Genomic DNA, 21674 nt, shown 5'->3' on the forward strand with positions numbered 1-21674 from the left:
TCATTTCCACGCATTGTCACTCTTCCCATTTGCGCAGCTGTCAACACAAGCCCACGCGCAGTCTTTCACTTCACGGTGGTGCGTCATCGATTTTTTTCTTTTTTTTTTGCCGAGCTGAGCGGTCAGAGTGTCTAGAGAAAGGTACAAACAAACCCCAAACCACGCTCGAATAGACTCCATCTTCGCTGGTTGTGGTGTCGTTGACAGCATCACACAAGGCACCTCGTGTCGCTCTATCCTCTCGATCTTCGCGCGTTCGTACGCGCACAACGACCCTTCCATGAATTGCGACCCGCAGAATGCGCTACTGCTAGAGCAGACGGCGCAGAAGACAAAGCGTCTGCTTTTCCTCCGTAGTCCATCTGGAGTGAACGGCATTCGCAGCTTTAGCCGATCTCTTGGCATAGCCGACGACCTCGGCGGCACGCAAGTGTCAGCGGGGGAGCTGCGGCGGGCGCTTCAGGACAACAGCGTGTCACTCGAGGAGCACGAGATTCAGAACATCTTCACAGTGCTCGATCGCAACGGTAAGGGCTCAATTGATCCGACAGAGTTCATCGCTGTCATGTGCAATAACCTCAGTCCGTTGCGCAAGGTGTGGTTGCAGCGTGTGTGGCGTGCCTTCATCAAGGACCCCGAAGACGGCTCAGTTGAAGTACGAGAGCTTCAGCGACAGTTCATCGCGGAAACTCACCCTGCCGTCCTGCGCCACGAGTTGACCGCAGCGGAGGTGCGCAAAGACTTTGCATCCACCTTCAGCGAGATCACCAATCCAGAGGGAAAGGTCAGCGCGCAGGAGTTCTGGGAGTACTACGCTGGCGTTTCGGTTTCTTGCAACGACGACGACTCCTTCGTAGCCCTTCTCCGTGGTGTGTGGCCGTTGCCGGGCGTGTCGCACGACTTATCCACCTCGCTTGCAAAGGACAAGGCGCAGTACCAAGTCTCCTACCACACGGAGCAGAGTTTAGCAGAGAAGACGGCTGTCGCTCACCGCAAGGAGACACTATCGGCCCTGATGACGATGATTCGCTGTGATCACGCACCTGTCATCCTCAGTAGCGGCGCTGCTGCCCGCAGCTTGTGTCTCTCTCTAGCGAAAGCGGACGAGTCATGCGGCGGCTTTGTGCGTGAGGCTGCGTTCTTAGGTGCGCTGCGGCAGCACCGTCTCTACGTACCGAACCCATCCCTGTTAGAGTGCCTAGACACGAATGGAGATGGGTCAGTCGACATCAGGTACTACGAAGCACTCCTGTTGCCTTCCCCGTCTGCCGCGCGTCTCATGCTGCTGGCACGGCTGTGGTCGCGGTGCTTCGAGAACAAAGACACTGCCTATAGTGTGCCCGTGCAGGAGCTGCACCGCAAATACCATCCCTCGAGTCCGGCTGACAAAGACGCCTTTCTCACCGCCTGGGATGTGCGAACGGCCATGGGTGGCAAGGTCCAGTTGGAGGAACTTGTGCAGTGGTACGTGCCGCAGAGCGCAGCGGTGCAGCGCGACAAAGACTTTGAGGAACTCCTGCACCGGCAGTGGGGCATGTACGACGGTTAGGGTCGTATGCGTTGCGTCTGTATATCGCTGCGTACGGTAGTTGCAGGCACGTCTGCCTTTATGCTGCAGCTGTTGTTTTCTGGTATGTAAACGAAAGGGGGCCACTATTTTGCTCGTAACCAGCGCTTCCCCGCGCCCCCCCCCCTGTCTCACACCATCGCTACTTTCTATACGCCGTGTTGTGAGCAGTCGGAGGAGGTTTTGTTTGTTTTTGCTGTTGTTTTCCTCCTCTTTTTTCTTCTTCTGTTATTGACTTCATGTAGAGTATGCGTCATTCGGAGCACGTAACGATACGGGGGAGGGGGTGGAGGGAGAGAAGGAGACCGAGGGGCCGAGGAAAGAAGTGTTACGGTGACTGGCCGAAACGCTGCAGCTTCCTCCACCTCCTCTCTAGTGCGTGCGTTAAGTCTGTTCATCCGTATCGAAAGAAGAAAAATGGAGTTCTGTTGATGTTGCCAATACGAAGAATATTGTGCGGCGCCATTTCCCTTCTTTCAGCCTAACTTCGAGAACAGGTCATGAGGAGAAGAGAGGGGGGGAGGCGATGTGGGCGGCACCGGTTCCCAGTGGTGATTCATGAAAGAGAAAACTGAGAGCATTTGTGCCAAAGTGTACGCAAGATCCGCACTATCGTCCTGCATTACAGCAGACGCATACGCTGACGCATCCACATTTTCTTATTGATTTGCTGTTCTCATCTCTTTCGCTTTCTTCGCCATCATGGTTTGTGGCATCACTCAAGTATCACCAGCATTCAATATTCAAGTGGTTGCGCGAGAGCATCTACTCGTGTCTTTGCACCTTGCTGCGCAATGATGCTGAGTCGCATTATGGAAGGGCTCACTCAGCCTCCGCAGATTACCTCTAATGTTCCCCAGTTCCTAGGGCTCCTGCTGACCCTGTCAATGGGACCACTTCCACTGATTGGTGAGCATATCATCGGTGTGTACCTTGCTCTGCAACTTGTATGGTGGCTGCTGCTGTGGAACCGCTCGGTACGCGCTGTCGAATCACAGTCAACGCGTCGCCAGCTCGAAGAGAAGGCGAAGGAAGCGTGGCTGAAGTGGATGGACGTGTTGCGCTTTGGTGTCGCGGAGCTGGTCTGCCACCATCTCCTGCGCTTTGAGGTCGGTGGACAAGTCTGCCTGCTTTACTGCAGCGCCGCTGTGCTGCGCGTCGTGGCGAAGCCGTTCTTTTACGCTGTGGTTCGCCTGTTCGCTGAACCGCAGTGGGCCAGCCAGGTAACCGGGTACGACCCTGCGTCTCTTCTGGAATCAATAGGCTGGGGTGAAAAGACGGAATTCACCAGCGGTCCTGCGTGGAAGCAGCACGGACAGGCCGGTAGCGCTGGTGCAAAGGCAACATCGGCGCAGATGCGGGTGTCGAGCCTGGCGCAGACGCAGAGCGCAGATAATGCGAAGAACAACAATAGTCGCTGCAAAGTGCTGGACGAGGGGCTGCACTTTAACCGCACTGCCCGTGGGTGCCTGCTGCAGTTGTCCGAGTGACTGAGTCGCGTATGCACACCAGCCTACTCCCCCCCACCCCCACCCAACCACACACACACGCACAGACACACCCACATTAAGCTGCTGGTGCTCAGGATGCACACATACTGCTGCTACTTGCGTCTCTAGTACTGGATGTTTTGGCGAAGGTCATGCTCGCTGTGTCTCCCTGCAAAGCCGACTGCTGTGGAGGTATGTGGTTTCTCTGATTCACCGAAGCGGGACAAAAGCGTTATGCAAGGGCTCGGTGGGCTTCCACAGGCATAGGTGTCCGCATGGTGCCTTGCAAATCCATAAGCAACCTCAAGTCCCCGCCCCACCTCGTCGTGTCACCGCCAACGAGCGACAAAACAGCGAGTCCGTCGCCTCCACATACACATACCATTCTGTAGGCTGTCTCTTGTCCCTCGCTTTGTGGGGGCTGTCGGACAGGAAATGCACGCACCGACCCTCGCCTTGTTGTCGAGCAGTCTTTGCCGTACACGCTGGCGCACGCGTCCGGCTGAGCTGTCGCTGTACGTAAGTGAACTGTCCCTTCTACCTGTCAACGGCCGAAAAAAAACGTTAAAGTTTTCATCACAACTATACGAACACACGTCTACGCTCATGGCTCTCATGGCTCTCCCTTAACCTTCAGGATCTTCGCTCTACCCGCCCTCTTCTTCTCTGTCTGCCTTACGCATATGCGGTGCTCTTTACTCTTTGGAGGCCACGACAGTTTGGACACACACGCACAACTGCAAGTTGTGCTGTTCTCTCTTTTAGCCGCATCCTTGCACTGCGCACCGTGGTCGATGTCTAGCGAGGTTGAGCAGTTGTCGCTAGTCGATCAACAGGCCCCGGAGTGCGCCAATGTCGAAGAGGACGATCGGGTGCGGCACAGCGAGTGCGTCAACACGAAGGAGGTCGCTCTTCACGAGTTGCTGCGGCAGTTGGGCTGCGCGGGCGATAGCAATGGTCGAGTTGCTGACAACCCCAGCGGCACTTTCACATCCCCGTCCGCGTCTTGCTTGCCGCCTGAGATTCTGGATGCGCTGCTGCACTACCTGGTGGGACAACAGGAAGACATTCAGCAACTCACTGCACGGGCACAACTTCTAGACGAGCAGCACGCGCGCGACGCAGAAAAGATGGAGCTGCTCAATGAGCGAACAGAAAGACTGAAGAAGACCGTGGCCACCATGTCTGCCAAGAGCTCGGCTGATGTGAAGGAGTTCCGGGAGTACTTGGAGCAGAACGCGTGCGCCAATAAGCAGCGCCAACGCGAGCTGGTGGACTTGTCCCGCAAGCGCGAGAAGCTAGAGTTGGAGGTGAAGCGGGCCCGAATGGAGGTAGATCGACTCCGCAAGATATCGAAGAGGGTTCGGTAAAAATGCTGCAGAGAGAGAAAAAAGAGCATTCTAGGAGAGAACGGGGCGAGGGTGAAGAACAAAGCGAGGCGAGGTGCCTCCCTTGCCCTTCCGCTGCCTTACAGAATGTTGTTTTCTGGTTCGGTTTGAGCATTTTCTCTTCCTTTCATACTACGCGGACTGACCTGGACGACTGTCGTTTTTTTTGTTTGTGTGTTTCGAGGTGGTCTGTTGCTTCTCCTCTTCCCCGAGCGCATCGCACACGCCCTTTATGGACTTCCCACGCCCGTGTTCCTGTTTGTTTTCCAAGAGATATGGTTAAGGGAGGAAGGGTGCAAGTGTGCTGCATGGCGCATCTGGAGAGCTGCTTTCTACTGTTGCCTTGCTGCTGAGAACGGATACGCGTGTGAGGAATCGCGATGCGGGGTGGCACAGTGCTGCGCATCAATCACAGCACCCAGGAGGAATGGGAGAGGGGCGCTCAAGCCTCCTCTCTGGCACTGTGATGTCGTTTGATGGAACTAACAGACTAGATGTTTCTGTGCTTCTTTTCCTATTGCTCACCTTACGTAGATTTGTTTCTATTTTTCTTTCAGATCATTCAATTACTTCTCGACCCACAACTGAACTTGACTTCAACGTAGTGCTGTTGTTGATTGGGTGAACACCTCGCACGACTCAATGCTGTTGGCGGCGACGACTATCGCTGCTCAGATACACACCTCAGTCTCTCCCTTTTTTGGCGTCCTAGGGACCCCGTTGCCCCGCCTCTGCGAATGGGAGAGAATAATGCTGACTGGGGCTGCCTGGTCGCACAGTAACTTCATATTTACCATCACACACAGAGAAGGTCATGCTTGAAACTTCAATTGCCATCGTGACGGTTCAAGAGTCTCGGTACCTGTCTTACTGTCCTCTACAACCAACCATCGCCTACGCTGAACTGCGCGCTGGCTCATATTCAAAGAGCCATGCGAATTAGGGACCACGTAGTTATCGAGGACTTGGACACTGAGAGGCCCCCACACACACACATACACACATCTGAATTCACACAGGTCTGTGCACCTGGGAGGGAGGCACGTCTTTGCCCTTCTCCGTGTACGCCATCATGGCCACCTCTACGTTAGATCCTCGCATGGCTTTCCATGCCCAGCAGCAGGATCCTGGTGCACCCCAGCCGCGGCAGCTAATCTTGCGCTACTTTTACGAGAACGGCACGGTGGAGCTGATGGAGGTGCCGAGCGGTCGGCTGTACTTGAAGCGCACTGCAGTTGATGCGCCCACTTCTTCCTTCAGGGTCGGCTCGACGGTGATGCTGTTTGGGAAACCGACCATCATCACGGCTTTCGCGGACGAGGTGACGCGGCAGCTGTGCGCGCAGTGCAGCGAATCGACGACGGTTTTGATCGCCGAGGAGGCGTTTTCGTCTCTCGGCCGCTATTTGGCGATGCTAACGGAGGAGTGCCGCTTCACCATCACCAATGTGGAGATGGTCTGGGTGCACGCAGAGACAGTTTCGGCCTTTGATCTGCCACAACAGTTGGCAAACACGCGCTTGGTAGTGGTGCTGTGCACTCGAGAACGGGCGGTGGAAAAGGGCTTCGACTTTGTAGAGCGAGCAATTGGCACCTGCACCGCCAAGGACGCGGACCAAGCCGCCATGTGGGGAAAGCTGGGCAAGCTTCCGAAAACCAAGCCTTTGGCGGTATTCAACGACCCAAACAGCTCCGTTGTGGTGCTGAAGCCGCACCTGATCAGCGCTGGACGGGGTGGAAGCGCTCTTCAACAGCTGCTGGACATAGGACTGGAGCCCACCGCATTCACAACGGTTACAATGAGCAGCGCGGTTGCCCGGGAGTTCATGGAGCCGTACCGCAGCGTTTTGCCAAACCTGGAGGGCACTGTCAGCAGCTTTGTAGGCATCAGCTGGGTACTGCAGGTCATCTCGCTAGATACGGCGGTGAATGTTGTGGGTATTGTGCGCAGCGTATGCGGCCCCTATGACACGGTCATCGCCAAGAAGCTCTACCCAAAGTCCATCCGCGCACGATACGGGGACAGCGAAACCCATAACGCGGTGCACTGCTGCGATTTAACCAGTGACGGGCCCATCTATGCAAAATTCTTTTTCCAACGGTGAGGGCCAAAAAGAGGCACCCTATGCATTGCCTGTCGTGGGCCAGGTTTGTGTCTCTGCGAGCTGTGGCGTGCTGCTCAAGAGTGTTCTTTGTTTTTTTTTTTTCAGTTTCCCCCTCCCACTCAGCAGCGAGAGAAAGGAGGGGGCAAGGCAGCTGTTCGTAGCGCCTTTGGCTCTTTCGTTTCTTTCCTTGCTTTCTCCCCGATGTAGACGACCCCTAGACGACGACCAGGGCAGAGGAAAAGAGAACGCGGGGGCCACTGGTTTGAGTCTAAAGACTCCGAGAGCAATGCGAGAGATGATCTGCCACTGCCGAGTGCACGCGCTGTGGCTGATTGGCGCTCCTTTGTGCCGCTCGTTCTCGATTCCTAACCCGGCGGTGTCTTCCCTCTCGCGTTTTCCGCGTGCCTCGTGTGGACTTCTACCAAATCGACCCCTTTCCATCTCTCTCTTTCTTGTGGTGTGGTCCTCTTCCTCTCCGAGTGAGCGGTGTACAAGTTGCGGACGCCGCAAGAATCTTCAAGCACAGGAAACCAAAAAGGGGAGAGAATCTACAAGGGAGGGCTCAGCCCTCGGCATTGGAATCGGGGCCATCTGAAGCCATGGCTCTCCATGACGCTAAAAACAGATGTGAACGAAGGGCCTGGCTGGGCGTTCGTCACATCTCGCTTCCCCTCTCGAGGCTTCTTTGCGCGTGGCGTCTTAGAGATGGCTCTTCCACTGCAGGACTTGGGCTTCTCCCGTTGCACCCCCTCCCACTGTCACCTAACATCTCCGGACTTGCCCGCCTCACCCCTTTGTACACCTCTTACTCTGTGTCGTCCCTGCACCCGTTTCAGCGAATTGCTTTCGCTTCGTTTTTGACCAACAGCGCGTGTCCGGCGACTGCTATGCCACGGAGGCACCTTACACCACCTTAGTTTGCCCATCATTCACAGTCCCTTCTCTTCCTTTTGTCGGATACATAGACACAGTTCTGGGCCTATTCGCCATCACTGAAACACACTCTAGGAGGCCGGCAGCGAATGGTGTATGGTGTGTCGCCATACCTGTGGCCGTACCTTGTTGTAACGCGAATACCTCCCAGAGGGTCCACTCCCCCCCCCTCCTCCTAAGGAAGGAAAATAACATCCATACAGTCACCTCGAGGTGTGACTTCTTCCCTGTTTATTATATGCGATTTCGCCTGGCTGTTGGTGCGCACGTCGTGCTCTTCGGCTTTGGGTCCTTTTGTAGCTGCCTTTTTCTGTGTGCCAGCGCCCTTCCCACCTTTCATGTCCTGCCCTGTCCTTCCTCGCCTCTGCTTTGCCTGGTATTCGTCCCCTGTTTTTTTGTTTTTTAAAAAATTGTCGCCTTCTCTGTATCGTAGGTGCGTGCGTGTGTGCGTGTGTGTTGCCTACATGGCCTTCTCTCTACAGCTTTTGACAGGGCTCTTTTTTTCGTCCCTTTGACTTCTCGGCTGGCCGTCTTGCGCCGTGCGGCACGGTTTCCATGGGCCTGCGCTAATCCACGCACCCACTCCTCATACGCATAGCCAATGCGCCCACTCACCTACTCGAGTACTCAGACGCACCTTTGAGTGTTAGACACAATACACCTTTCTGTCTATTACCCTTTCTTTTGCTATCCGTGTCATCCATTACGCACCCTCGCGCTCATCAGTGCCTGCCCACAAATCAGTGGGCAGCGGTTAACGCACCGGTAGGACTTCACCCCCACCCCCACCCCCTCCTTCCTTCCCCCCATTCCTTTACAACAGTGATCATGACTCAAGGGGCTCCCGCAGACTTCAGTCTGCTTCGCTACAGCGCCGGCGACGTTCTCCACTTTGTCTTTGCGAATGGTGTCCGTCGTCGAGTGAGCGCCGAGGGTGCACCTCCGCTACCGGGACTCTCCCTGGTCGTGGAACTGCAGGAAAAGCAGGTCGTCCACGACAAGCTGCACAAGTGTGGCACCATAGACGACCCCCTTTATCTCGAGGATCTCTCGCACATCGGCACACATGAGCAGTGGTGTGCGCACGCCCAAACTGCGTGTGCGCTTGCTAAGAACGCCGTGGCACGGTGTTTGCAGCGCCGCTTGGAGGTGCGAGCACGCCGCTACGGCGAGGCAGTGGTGCATCTGGCGCAAGCTCCCCCCTCACTCATGGACAGTGAACAAAAGGCCCCAGCGACCGCTACCGACAGCCTATCGATGGCCACAGCTCACTCCTCGTCCTCTCACACGTCGTCGCGGCAGGAGCATCCGCGATCCTCAGTCAATGCGGAGAGGTCCACCGAAGAGGAAGTTAGCTTTCCTACGTCGAACGAGGCGAGCGAGGTAGAGGAGGAGGAGGAAGAGGATCTCGAGACCCACCTCTTGCAGCATCCTACCCTCGATGGTGACATGGCTGCTGCATGGCTGCGGCGCCGCTACCTGCGCTGCTGTGACGTTATTAGCATCGACCCCAGTGTTGCGGTGCGAGACCGATTCTCGCAGTGCGTGCGAGTCACGCTAGGCGGCACTCTAGGGTCCTCTGCAGCACGAAGGACGGGATCACCGCTTTCGCGCGTTCCTGACGCCCCCGCGACTCTTCCCTCCACACCTGGTGGGCAGAGCTGGATGTCCTTTCCCGGGATAATGCTGCTGCTGCGCAAACTGTGCACCGTTCCGTACGAGGTGAACGCGGACTTCACCGGGTGCACTGAGGTTGGACAGCATCCTCGTCATTTCATTGCGCTGCTTGGCGTTCTTGAAGGATGCCGCAATATTGTTGTCTCTCTCAATTTTGCCAAGACGTGCCTCAGCGATGACGAGGTACGGGTGTTATGTCTTTTCTGCCACGCCTACTTGCGCCGTCTGCAGATACTGGACTTGAGTGGCAACAAGAGAATCACAGACAAGGTGGCTGTATGCCTCAAGCAACTTGCAGCCTCATCACCGCTGCTGTGCCGACTGGTTGTGCGAGGAACGTCGCTGAGCCGTGCCAATGTCCGAACAGTGGCGGGGATTCTCTCTCGCAAAGCACTGTGAACGTACTCCGCTGCGACCTCTCCTCTCCCTGCTCTCTTTCTACCCAAATAACGCAAGCGCTATGCGACACGTGCCTGTGCCGTGGCGCTACATCTGCTGGTTATGTCTCCGGCTTTGCATCTTCTTTTGGGAGGAGGGGGGCGGTTCCAGCATTTCAGACCCCCTCCTCCTCCTCCTCCTCCTCTTGCAGGCGATGTGTAGAATCAATGGGACATGCTCTTCATGTTTTTATGTAAGTGAGGAGAACGGACGGCACGTTACCTTCCAACGTTCTCTCGAAAGGTCCTTCTTCCTGTCCCCTTTATCGTGTCAACTTCCTCGCATGTCTATCGGCGGTCACATGTACAGTTTGTGTCTGTGCTTGTGTGTGTCGATGAGGGCACGTGCGTTTGTCAAACCAATGGTGTCTCTCATGGTAAACGCTTCGTGTAAAAGGCGGGCGGCCAGCACCCCATCATCTCTGCTCCATGCCTTGCATGGAGACGCGGACTGCAGGGTTTGAGGCCGTAGCGCCTCAAAAGAGAAGGTGGGTCGAAGGAGTAATGGACAGAGGGACTGTGCGAGTACGCCGGAGAGCGTGTCGCTAGACGACGCGTGGCCAGCAAGGGGGCGCAAGTCTCTTCTTTCCTCCTGTTCTCCACGCTTAGTTGACGAAGGAAAAATGAACAAATAAAACAGCACGTAACCCCCGCGCAGGGCTACTTTGCGGCGTGGAGGGCGTTTACACAGATGCTGCGACGAAACAGCGAAGGATGACTGCGCTGCGGGTTGCCTTTCCTTTGGTGTACTTGTTAGGAAATGATTTTGTGAGAAGATCCCCACACAGAGTCTGAGCTACATTCTTGCCTTGTCGCCGTCGCCATTTCTTCAGTCCTTGATTGTACAAGGGTGAAGCAGACCCCCTCCGTCTTTATGAACCCTTTCGCCCCCCATGGCCTCTCCTCCTCGCATCCAATTTTCTCGCCCATCTCTCGTTTTACTACGGTGAAGTGCATCTGTGCGTCACGCGTGTCGACTGCTGTCTTCTTTTGCCCTTTCCCGGGCAGACTGAATGCAGGAGCCTGCACTTCCGACATACTCATCTCAATCACTCGTGGTGCATCTGGGCTTCGCCCCATGTCACGAAGCGTATCGCCCTCGAGCCCATCGCCGCGGGTTACCAGGGTGAGCTTGGAAACGATCGAGAAGCTGCAAGATGCGTGGAGCAAGCGGTATGAAACACTGCGCGGTTCACCACCGCCGCCGCTTCTCAATTCTCCTCGGTCCCTTCGTGCCTGTGCTTTAGCAAATGTGAACCCGCAATCCACCTTGCAGAAGCTGTCGCTCAAGCAGCACCTGTTTTGCGTCCTAGGCAATCCACACATGCTCAGCACGCTCCCAGACTCGGGCACCGCAGAGTACCGGGTACTGATGCAGTCTGCCTTGCGCTGCTTTAGCGAGGCAGCTGTGGGACTCGGCACGTCGAAAGAAAAGCTTGCCGCCTTCATCGCCTTCAAGAACCAAGAGGAGCTTCGCGTGCCCCAACTGGCGTCGCTACGAGAGCTCCGACGTCAGCTAATGGCTAAAGATGTCCTCGCCAAGCGAAAACGTCATGAGGAACAGCCTGACGACGCATCCTCTATGCCGATTTGCAACGCCTCCTCGGCTTACCGGAATGCCGATGGCCACACTGCACCTCATCACCCCACGTCGAGGAGCAGCTTGCTGCGGTCGCCGACGCTGGAGGAGAACCTGCTGTGGTGCCATGGCTGCTCTGCGTGTCACTGGGCGGATGACAGTCCCACGGGCGCGCAAAATGCTCGCGAGCCGTCACCATGCCACTCCTTTTTGGCATCTGTTTCTTTCGTAGCGGAAGACGGAACTGGCGAAGAGGATGACGAGGGCGCCACCGGTGTCGGACGGTTTGATTTGGCGCCAACGCCGAGTCCATCCGGGAAGCTCCCCTACAAGCCCCGTGACGTCTCCTTGCTCAGCAGCTATTTCGCGAACCGCAACATCCAGAGCAACGGAAGTAACCCATCCAATGCCCTGCTTCGTATTTCCACCCCTGGCACGCCGTCTCCATCTTCGCGAGGTGTCACGAGCGTGGCGAGGTCATCAAAGCAGCCTGTTCGCTCACCTCAGCCGCTCTTAGAGGTGGACAGCAGTCTTGACACCATCATTGATGTGGACAGTGAATGTGTACTCGTCAGAGGAACGGCAAAAGGCTCCGCGGGGCTGCGGTCAGTAACAAAGCAGGAACTCAGCATTGTGTCGATCAACACCAGTCAATTCGAGGAACTGTTGAACATTGACGAGCCAGCGACCTCGTCTCCCCAGAAGACCATTGCGCAACTCTCTACAGCGGCAGTGCTGGCGGAAATCCAGGATCATATGCATAGTAACCCTCGATCACAACACACAGTGATGCTATTTCATGAATCGGGAGAAAAGACAAATCGTGGGCCTGCAGCAGCGACGACAGCGGGCGAGGCGGTCAATGTGACCATACCGCAGCTCCCCGCAGAGCTGCCACCGGCGCCACCAAGTCAGTCGTTGACGCCGAGAGGGTTTCGTGGTTATACAACCCATACAAACTTCGCTTCTTTGATAGTGCCCAATATGCATGCTCGACCTGTGGCACCCCCAGCAGAGGTGAAGGCTGTGTCAACTTCTCGTTGTGTCGTTGAAGCCGCGATGTCCCGCTCTGAAAAGCACATGGAGATGGCGTGTGCGAAGCAGAACGTGGTGACCTCAACGACGGTAATACCGACCAAATCTCCCGCTTCTGCGAACTCAGCTGACGCGCCCGCGCAATCGCGGCTGCGTTTACCACCTACGATTACGAAGGCGGAGGAAAGCGAGGGATTCCTGTACTACTGCGCCAACCCGTCGCACAGTGAAATGAGTTTCTACGCAGGTGGCCGCGATCGCTTCGCCTTTACAGTGAATGTGTAGGGACTACACAAGCGAAAGAAATACAAAGGCGTCTCTCTCTCTCTCTCTCCCTATGTGTGTGTGTGTGAGCACATACACGGCCTAGTTGTGAATGAGGGTACAGGTTTGCTGTTCTCCATCTTGATGTTGACAGCGACGTGCGGTCGTATTAACTTGCAGAGAAGTGGGACCCCAGTCAAGTGTGCGGGAGGCACGGAGAGAAAAAGGGACGAGTGGTGTGGACCCAGTCGAGTACTGATGTGGTGGTGGGTTTTCCGCGTCCTCATCGCTTTTACGTTAACTCTCTTTGCTCTTCCCTCTGCATGTGTCTTTCCCCTTTCCCCTACGGGTCTCCTCTGTTGGAGGAGACAGCAGACGTGTTTTTTTCTTTTCTTTTCGGTTTGGTTTGGTTTCCAGGCTAGACAATTCGAGTGCTGGTAGGTGCGACTCATCCTTGCTCGGCTGAAGACACACCCCCACACGCCTGGAAGCAGCGCAGGTTAATTCTTTTTCCACATCATACACCATGAGACCAAGGCGCTAATATACATATATATATATACATATATATACACGGACGCTTCAGCAACTGTCACGGACGGGATGTGGCGTAAGCGCTCGAGGTTCCCTGCGAAACGAAGGGGAAGCAACAGCCAAGCGCAAACCAAATGTGCTAGTGCATTGAATATTTGCTGTCGCCCATGAGAACGGCGAGCTCTTTTTTTTTTTCGATTGGGGCTGCTCCCCATTCTCCCTTTCCCCCCTCTTCGGTGACCTCTTTTCACTACCATCCTCCCCCAGGTTCTCCTGTTGGGTGAACGATTGCTCACATCCTCCCTCTTCCCCCGGTCACCCAGGGCCGTATCGGTTTCCTTTAAAAAAAGCCGAGACCCACGCATTACATCCTTGTGCGCTCTCTTACGCTCTTCAGTGCGAGGTGGGAGTTGCATTCATCGCACCCGCTGTTGCACTCACGTACACCGACGCCCCTTGCGTTACGACTGGAGTTTGCATCTCTCCTCTTCATTACAGTCACAAGGTGCCCAAGTCCCACTTGGGACATTCGTTCTCCCTCACCCTTCGCACCTTCCTTCAAAGCCTACCATGAGCATCAATCCCACAATTGGTGACAAGGACGTCCTTCAGCGGCGCACAGCGGCAAATCCCAAGTACAATGGCGTGCAGGCCGTGGTGAACTCGGGCATGACCATTCAACTCGCGCAGTACATGCGCAACAACAAGATTAAGACAAAGAAGCAGCCTGGCGAGCTTTTTCAGCGATTACACATAGACGTCATCGCCGCCTTCCTCAACCGTCAAGAGCCCAAGTCGGTCCTGGAAGATGGTGGCTTTGCACGACCAATGGACGAGTATGGCGGTCCAGAGAATGCGCTCGACAAGCCAGCCATTAGCTACCTGTTGCTCGACTGCCGCGAAGTGGAGCACTACGAGGCGTGCCACATCAAGACGGCATTGCACTACCCAAAGATCAAACTACACCACTCGACCAATCCGTTTCTACCAGGGATGTACGCTTACAAGAACAAGGAGAACAAGTGTATTGTGCTTTATGACTTAGAGGAGGAGGCGGTTGTGTCACTGGCGAACACGATGGTTCAGAAGGGCATCGAGAACGTTGCCATCATCGCTGGTGGGCTGCGCGAGTTTGCGCAGGATTATGCGGATTATCTCACAGCGCAGTCGCCTGTACCGATCATACCTAGAGACTTGCGCTTGAAGCGACGGGCCGACGAAGCCACCCAGGCTCGCAGCGACGCTCGCACCACTATGTCTCACAAGCCGAAGAGCTTGTCCAGCAGCTTAGCCCGCAGTGCGCGAAAAGGAACCTTCTGAGGTAGGCGCATAGAGCGGTGTCACAGAGGGTGATTCACTCGCCCTCTCGCTGGGTGCTTGTTTCGCAGGCAGAGTGTGCCCCTCTTGTCACTTTTCTTTCCTTTTCACAGACCCTCGCTCTTTCGTCTGCTATCTTCGTAACGGTCGCTGAGGATGCATTTACGTCAGGCCGTGTTGGAATCAAGCGAGAGAGAGAGAGAGGCTGAGGTCCTGAAGGTATGGACAGGCAAACACCAAGAGAAAGACGAAGGTGAAGTACTGGAGGCGGATACTGATTCCTCTGCTCATCCTTGCTCTTCTCTATGCTGTCGCTATAGGGCACCCATTCGCTCTTCCTTCCTCATTCCCATGTTTGACTTAGCTGCAGTGTCTTCTCTCTCTCTTGTTCTTGTGTGCGCACTTCTGCAGCGAGAAAACAAATTAAAGGATCAAAATGACTTCGAGAAGCTCTCCTAGACTGAAGGAAGCCGGGGATGTGACGTGCAAGTCGGCGGTGCTACCCTCAGCGTCGCACGCGCACGATGCGTTCCTATTAGAGGTGACTGGAGGCGCCATTGCAGCGTACCCGTTCAATCCCATGCAGCCGTTTTTCTGTGTGTATGTGTGTGTATGGACGGCAGAGCGATCCCCTTGCGTTACCTGCCCTCCTCCTCGATGCTTCTCTACCTTGACTAACTTCCGTTGGGATTCCTGGGGTGTTACTTGGGTGCATCATTATTTCTTTTTCTCTTCTTTGCTACTCGTCGCACGTGGCTTCATCATTTTCCTCATTGCCTTCGCTCATCCACCAAAGCAGTATTTCATTGCGAACGTGTAGCTTCTCTCATATATACCCCCTGCTCTCTTCCTCACTCCCTACCAGATACAACCCAGTCTGCTCGCTGCATGCGTCTACACACATTCATCTCTCTCTCTCTAGTTTCTCACTGTTGTGGCTAGTCTTCGCTGCTTCGCTCTAACGCTCGCGTTGTGTATGTGTGTGCGTTACCATTTCTTTTTTTTCTCTCTTTAGGTGTTTGTTGCTCAGTTTTTTTTTGTGTTCTTTACGTTTTCTTCCTTCCCTCGACAGTGTTTGTCTTTTCAGTTTGTTTTGGTTTCTCTCTATATATGTTTTTCATTTTTGTCTTGCATTCGGTAGTTGGGTTTAATCGCCGCACGCTTCGCATCCCCTCCTTCTCTTTCTGTTGTAGACACAACAGTCGGAAAGATTAACGATAGAAGAGAAAGCGGAGGAGGACCATCCATTCCTTTCTTGCTCGCCCCCCGAACGCTGACGCTTGCGTGGCAGTGGCTACGGAAGCCACGTGTGCCTGTCTATATTTGCGTGTGTACGCGTGGTGCAAGTGAGTGTTGTGATTGCCCTGTGTGCGGCGTGCCTCACAACGCCCATTGTTTTCCTCGTTTCCTTGCTACAAACAGCAACAAAACAGCAAAAAAATATCTTCTTCTCTCCTTCAAGCTGCTTGCTCGTCACTCGGTAAACGAGTAGAGGGGGGAATTCCTACGATGCACAGGAATTGCGACAGACAAGTCAAAGTCATTTTCTCGATTGCGTCCACGATCGTGCTGTTCGTCTTTGCTAGTTGCTGAGCTCGCGTGTTCCTGTATTGCACAGCCGACTGCAGCCCTGCATCACGAAGTACCGCCGTTCAGTAAACACCTTTACCAAGGAAGGAATCCTGCGTGGAATAGATCCTGTTTGGCTGTGGAAGTTGCCCAGTGATACACTCAGAGTGGAGTATACTGGGGGGTTAGCGCAAGTGACAATCAGAAGAGCTGCTGGAAAGCTGCTGTTTTCGTTGTGCGTGCGTGCAAACCGAGGTTCCTGCTCTGCCTGAGTACCCTACCCTCTCGTTTCTTGGGTACCCCTCGCCCTCTCTTTCCAGAGGTAGTATAGATCTGTACCTTTGTGCTCCTTCCCTTCTCGTGAAGCCCCTTTTCTTCTTGCCGCTATTGCCTTCACTAAAGTCATCGCTTCTTATACGAATTCGCCAGCCACACCTCTTTCCGCTTTTCATTGCTTAACGTGTTTACTCTTGTGGATGCGTGTGCGTTGCTGAACTTCGTTCGGATCACCGTTTTTTATTTATTGATTGATTCCACTTCTCTTTCCCGGACGAAGGACAAACTGCACATACAGCCATTGTTGTTTTCTTCTGTTTTGCTTTCTGCGTCCACCCTCTTCTTTCCTTCCTTGGACTTGACGTGAGTGACCCATTTCGCTACTCATTCTACACTCTCGCTTACCCGGAGGGCTTTTGTTTATCTTGAATTTTTCCCTCGAGTTACCCCACCTCTTCGTTTTGTTGTCGTGAGTGTTTCGTTTGTGGTTGTTCACGGTGGAGAGAAACTGAGCCAGTAGGGGACTCTCACGTGTGCAGCAGAGAGACGTGCGGAAGCACATTGTGGCGCTGCTTGTTGTTTCTGAAGTACTCTGTTCTTCCCCTTTCCGCTTCTTCCACTCGCTTCAGCCTGTGTGTTTATTGCTTCTCTTTTGCTTTTAGTTGTGCTGCTTGCGTCCGTGTGTGTGTGTACTCAACAGCACAACACGCTCACTTTTCCCCATTGGTTGTGCTTTATTCTCTTGCTGTTCTTTTTGGGCACCTGTGAGGGGGATCGGAGGGTGCTACTTGCAGACGCACCTACGGACAGAGAACAACGCAGGTCTACACCAACTGCATCACGTCACGTTTATGCAAGTCGATATCGGCAACAACACGGTTCGGCAGAACTTCAGCAGCATCGTCTCCAGTGAGGAGATCCGTCAGCTCAACGATCGTCTTCATCAGGAGTACGCCGGCGGCGCATCTGGCCAAGCAACCGCAGCGAGTCACCAGGAAAGTCGCGATCTTGGCTTCAGGGAATCCCAGCGACGTGCGTATCCCGACGCTGCTGAAGGAGCAGCCCGTGTACCAAGTCACCACGAAGCCGTCTTCCGCTCGCCTCGTCGCTCGTCCCTCGGTTCCCGCCACTCGCATCCCCAGCACGCGGTGAGGCAGCACGGCAGCACCTCACACAGCCGCCTTGTGCGGCCACAGTCGCCTGAAGGGATCGTTCTTCCGTCACGACAGGGAGTCGTCGGGGTATCGCAGATCCACCCAGTACCGTGGATAGCCATCCCGGGAAGCAGGGGCACGCCCATCTACAACGTGTCTGCCTCAAGCGGGGGTAACAGCTCTGCTATAACTCAGGGTGTGAATAACTACACTGTGCAACCGCAGTACGCTAAGCCGCCGTCCCCGCAGCAGCAGCAGTCACCAGAGGTCTTTCGCAGAGCACGACCGTCGTCGGCGCCGATGGCCGCCGTCACCTCACCTCAGCGCCGACAACAGGGCTTGCCCGATGCGGCGCATAACGGAGACGGGGGCGGCTGTGTGCCAGAAGCCTTAGACGGCGCGCCCAAGCACGCCGGAGACAACCCCAGTAAAGGGATGATCGAGAAGGAGCCCGACAGGAACCGCAGGGACCATGAAGGCAGTGGCAACTCCAAGGATAAACCAGCTGCACTGGCCGTCCCAAAGCTAGCACAGACGAAGATTCAGATAGGCATGCGCTTGCGTCGATGGATTGTAATCAACCGCATCGGTGCCGGGTCCTTTGGTGAGACGTTTACGGCGATAGAGATGGACGGCACGGCTGAGGAAGAGGATAGCCTTACTGTAACCTCAGAGAACTTGAAGCTGGTCGATAATTTGCCTCCGCTGGGGGAGCGCAATGAGGTGTGTATTAAGGTAGAACAAGAGAACAAAAATGTACTGCGACTGGAGGCGCTTGCCCTCAAGAAGGTGCAGTCGTGCACCCAGGTGGTGCGCTACCTTGGAAGCGGCTGCACAAATGGAATGAATTTTCTAGTGATGGAGAAGTTAGGTTCGAACCTGGCCGAGCTGCGACGTCGCAGCCAGCACGGCACGTTCAACATATACACAACACTCAAAGCTGGTGTTTCGTGCCTCACGGCGATTCGCGGAGTGCACGACCTTGGGCTTGTGCATCGCGACATCAAGCCGTCGAACTTTGTTACCGGGCTGCCAGGCACTTCACACCACACCACGTGCTACTTGATCGACTTTGGGCTGGCCCGTCGCTTCCGCCGCTCGAATGGCGAAATTAGACCGCCACGCGAAAATGCTGGCTTTCGTGGCACAAGCCGGTACGCCTCTGTCGCCTCGCACCATCATCAGGAGCTGGGCCGCGTCGATGACCTGTGGAGCTTACTCTTCATGCTCGTAGAGTTTGCCACCGGCACGCTACCGTGGCGGAAGTACAAAGAAAAGGATGACATTGGACGCTGCAAGGAGGAGTCGATCAGCCCGCATCTCGTGCGCAATCTGCCACGAGAATTTCAGCCCTTCTTAGCTCATTTGCAGACGCTCCGCTACGAGGATGAGCCGGATTACGACCTGCTTCTCACTCTCATGTATCGCGCTCTGGAGCGTCGTGGCTACCCAGCGAATAAGCCGGTCGAGTGGGAGATCGACCCATCGATAGCGGACTCCGGGATCGACGCTGGGGGAGCAGCTGTGATCGGCATAGCTGCTAGCGTCCCGCACAGCCCTGTGGCTCGACCTCAAGATGCGAGCCCGGTACATGACGCTGTGGGAAATGGACACTTGGTCGAGGGCGGCGCTAGCGGCAGGCCCCCACATGTAGGTCCCCATCGGACAGCACCACAGCCCGGCGATGTCGAAATCGCTTCACAAGAGGCTGTGAACACACCCCTGCCCTCAGGTTTGGCGAATGGCGCAACTGCGTGCAAATATCCGGCCGAAGCTGTGCATCTGCATAACAGTGGCACAATACGTGTGAGCGAGGTTGATGTTGGTGTCTCAGGCGCGGTTCAGGATAGTGTGCACGTCAACGCAGCGCTTAGTGTAGATGCCTCCATGCAGAATCAAAGGCAACTTACGCAAGGAGGGACTCCCGACATTCGTTGTTGTATAGGGGCGCTTGCCATCGACAGCAGTGATACACCGCGCCCACCATTGAGCTCGGTTGAGTATAACCCCAAAGATTACTCTCCGTTCGAAAACGGTCTTGAATTGCACAATCGCCTCCTTGCGCCTGTTTCCCATTCTCACAATGCGGCAGCTCCCAATGCCAATCGAGTCATCGACGGCTCAGTAGCTGGGCCTTCAGCGAACTCAGCGCTGCAATCGAAATTTTTTAGACAGCGGAGAGAGGAGACCGACGGCCACAACGGGTTAAAGCTTTACACCAATTATGAGCTGCACGCCAACGACCGTGACCCGCTAGAGGGCAACAAAAGGGGGTCAGTCCTACCGTCGATACGAATGGGCGGTCGCACCACTGACCTTGACGCCGATCTGGAATGCAGCGAGCAAGGACAGGCACAGCAAGGGAAGGAAAGCAGATGGACGCCCAAGAAGAAGTCACGCTGCGAATGCCTTGTCATGTAGTCTACATTGCATCCCTAGTTTTTAATCTGTGCTGCTTCAGCACCCCGTGCCGACAGTGTTTTCTTGGTGTTGTTGTTTGTGCGTATGTGGGTGTTTTGTTGTTATTTTTTTCCGGGACAACGATATCAATGACAACTTCTACACTGTGGGTGCGCTTGATCTTGCGAGCGTAGGTTGCTGACCGTCTTCCTCTTTACATTAGACATTCGTCTCTGTCATACACCACCTCTCATCATCATTTTTTTTTTTGCGTGCGTGTGCGCGCACTCTTCATTCGGTTTGCTTCGAGTTTACCGGGCATTTCCTGCCTGCTTCCCGCCCCTCTTGGAGGTGAAGGTGTGCACGAGGGAAACGGAAAGACCAAAAAAGAAAAAAGAAAGACACATAGGCCTGATAAGCAGAGGTGCAGCGAGAGGAAAACTGAGGACAAGCGAATGGGAGAATAGTAGGGTGCTAAGAACAGTACGCGCCAGTAAGCGTTTAACGACGTTGGTTTTGTTGCTCTCTACGATGTTCTCTTTATTCGCTCTTCTCACTCTCTTCTTCTCGCTTCGTTCCTTTTGGAGGCCTGCACGGTTGGTCTTGGCTTTTTTTTCTCTGTCGTAAATGGTGCTCTTAAATGGTATTTTGCTCGTTTCGTGTGTGTTTTTTTTTTCACTAAGATTATCGCGTTTCTTTCATATTCATCCGCGTCTCGGGGTTTTCTGTGCCGGTTTTTGTGCACGCTGCTCTGCTGTTCTCTCCTCCTTCGCTCACGTTCTTCTTTTTGTCCCTCTTTCCGCTCAGTTTTCTCGTTTTTTTTTGTCTTCTTCTTCTTCCATGCACCTTGTCTCTCTCTCTCTCTTGCACTGTATCTGCATGTGCGTTGGTTCCCCGGGTATTGTTTCGTGGTGACTCTGGCTTCTCGCCTGACTCGGCTGTTTACATGGAGGTGTACGTGTAAATGTGCGTCTACGCATCTGTGGTGCTACGAGTCCCTCGCTGCTGAAACGTTCTCGTGATGTTGGGCCACACCAGCGTCACTGGAGGAAGGAGGCGATGGTAGCGCACAGCGGGATCAGTGCTATGAAGGCACGTTGATTTGTGTGTTTGTTCTATGGAGGACCAAATCTCTTCTCTCCAGGTTGGAGGACCCTCACGTTCTGTAGTGGATCGGTCTCGTCATGCACAGAGAAATTCGAGAGTGTGAGGGGGGACGTATATAGGTCCTCTCGACAGAGTCGTGCTTCACACGCAGGACGTGTCCTCCTCGTAACACACACTTGAAAGGCACCATGGAGCGCAGATGTACCCTTGTCCGCGATACGACGGCCGACGTGAAGATGGCGGTGGGGAGTATGGGGCAGAAAACCATGGACCATTTTTGGTTGCCTTTTTGTGAACCTTTTCTCTTTTCCTTTCCTTGTTTTTTTTTTTTACCAGATGGACGCTGCCGAGCTTCTTCTGGCCACCTCCTCTCCCTCCCCTCTCCCCGGCGCCACGCTGGCCATTCTATATTATGCTATATCCCCTTCCTCATCCTGGACTTCTCTCCCCTTTCCCCGCTTGACTTGATTTAGATGTTGACTCTGTTGTTCTTTCTTCACTTATTTTCACCCTGTTGGCTTCTCTCGTGGACGAACCCTTCGCTATTTGAAAAGGGATGCCATACGCTTTGTGTGCTTCTCTCTCCCTGTGGGTGTATGTGTCTGCCTGCGCATGTGTTACCCCCCCCCTGTGTGTTTGCCCTGTGTCAGCTATGGAGGGAGGGAAAGTGCTGTTGTCCACCTGCATGGGTCGCTGCCTTTGCCTATCCCAGCGCCTGAGGCCTAGATGAAAGGGAAGGCCTTTCGACCAGCACGCCCCTTTTGTTACGCGTTGATGCGAATGTTAAAGATCGGATGTGTTTTTTTTTTTGGTATGCACGTTGGCGAACTTCTCTCTTTTGTT

The 21674-nt window shown here is 54.6% G+C and overlaps 8 protein-coding genes across 8 annotated transcripts; all 8 read left to right on the plus strand.

Annotated features, from left to right (window-relative positions):
• Window positions 1-280: 280 nt before the first annotated feature.
• On the plus strand, window positions 281-1549 carry LPMP_202650 (hypothetical protein; the record flags this gene model as incomplete). Its single annotated transcript, XM_010700166.1, has 1 exon — window positions 281-1549. The coding sequence occupies one exon, from the start codon at window positions 281-283 to the stop codon at window positions 1547-1549; it is 1269 nt and encodes a 422-aa protein (XP_010698468.1).
• Window positions 1550-2361: 812 nt separating this feature from the next.
• On the plus strand, window positions 2362-3057 carry LPMP_202660 (hypothetical protein; the record flags this gene model as incomplete). The annotated part of the gene is made up of 1 exon (XM_010700167.1): window positions 2362-3057. The coding sequence occupies one exon, from the start codon at window positions 2362-2364 to the stop codon at window positions 3055-3057; it is 696 nt and encodes a 231-aa protein (XP_010698469.1).
• A 683-nt stretch (window positions 3058-3740) lies between these two features.
• On the plus strand, window positions 3741-4427 carry LPMP_202670 (hypothetical protein; the record flags this gene model as incomplete). Its single annotated transcript, XM_010700168.1, has 1 exon — window positions 3741-4427. One exon carries the CDS (start codon window positions 3741-3743, stop codon window positions 4425-4427), a length of 687 nt encoding a protein of 228 aa, XP_010698470.1.
• A 1090-nt stretch (window positions 4428-5517) lies between these two features.
• LPMP_202680 (nucleoside diphosphate kinase, putative) lies at window positions 5518-6549 on the plus strand (the record flags this gene model as incomplete). The annotated part of the gene is made up of 1 exon (XM_010700169.1): window positions 5518-6549. One exon carries the CDS (start codon window positions 5518-5520, stop codon window positions 6547-6549), a length of 1032 nt encoding a protein of 343 aa, XP_010698471.1.
• A 1761-nt stretch (window positions 6550-8310) lies between these two features.
• LPMP_202690 (hypothetical protein) lies at window positions 8311-9558 on the plus strand (the record flags this gene model as incomplete). Its single annotated transcript, XM_010700170.1, has 1 exon — window positions 8311-9558. The coding sequence occupies one exon, from the start codon at window positions 8311-8313 to the stop codon at window positions 9556-9558; it is 1248 nt and encodes a 415-aa protein (XP_010698472.1).
• Window positions 9559-10470: 912 nt separating this feature from the next.
• Window positions 10471-12495, plus strand: LPMP_202700 (hypothetical protein; the record flags this gene model as incomplete). Its single annotated transcript, XM_010700171.1, has 1 exon — window positions 10471-12495. One exon carries the CDS (start codon window positions 10471-10473, stop codon window positions 12493-12495), a length of 2025 nt encoding a protein of 674 aa, XP_010698473.1.
• Window positions 12496-13578: 1083 nt separating this feature from the next.
• Window positions 13579-14328, plus strand: LPMP_202710 (hypothetical protein; the record flags this gene model as incomplete). The annotated part of the gene is made up of 1 exon (XM_010700172.1): window positions 13579-14328. The coding sequence occupies one exon, from the start codon at window positions 13579-13581 to the stop codon at window positions 14326-14328; it is 750 nt and encodes a 249-aa protein (XP_010698474.1).
• Window positions 14329-17021: 2693 nt separating this feature from the next.
• LPMP_202720 (protein kinase, putative) lies at window positions 17022-19745 on the plus strand (the record flags this gene model as incomplete). The annotated part of the gene is made up of 1 exon (XM_010700173.1): window positions 17022-19745. One exon carries the CDS (start codon window positions 17022-17024, stop codon window positions 19743-19745), a length of 2724 nt encoding a protein of 907 aa, XP_010698475.1.
• Between the last annotated feature and the right edge of the window lie 1929 nt (window positions 19746-21674).

Source organism: Leishmania panamensis (genome assembly GCF_000755165.1).
Source record: "Leishmania panamensis strain MHOM/PA/94/PSC-1 chromosome 20 sequence".
Classification (NCBI taxonomy): domain Eukaryota; phylum Euglenozoa; class Kinetoplastea; order Trypanosomatida; family Trypanosomatidae; genus Leishmania; species Leishmania panamensis.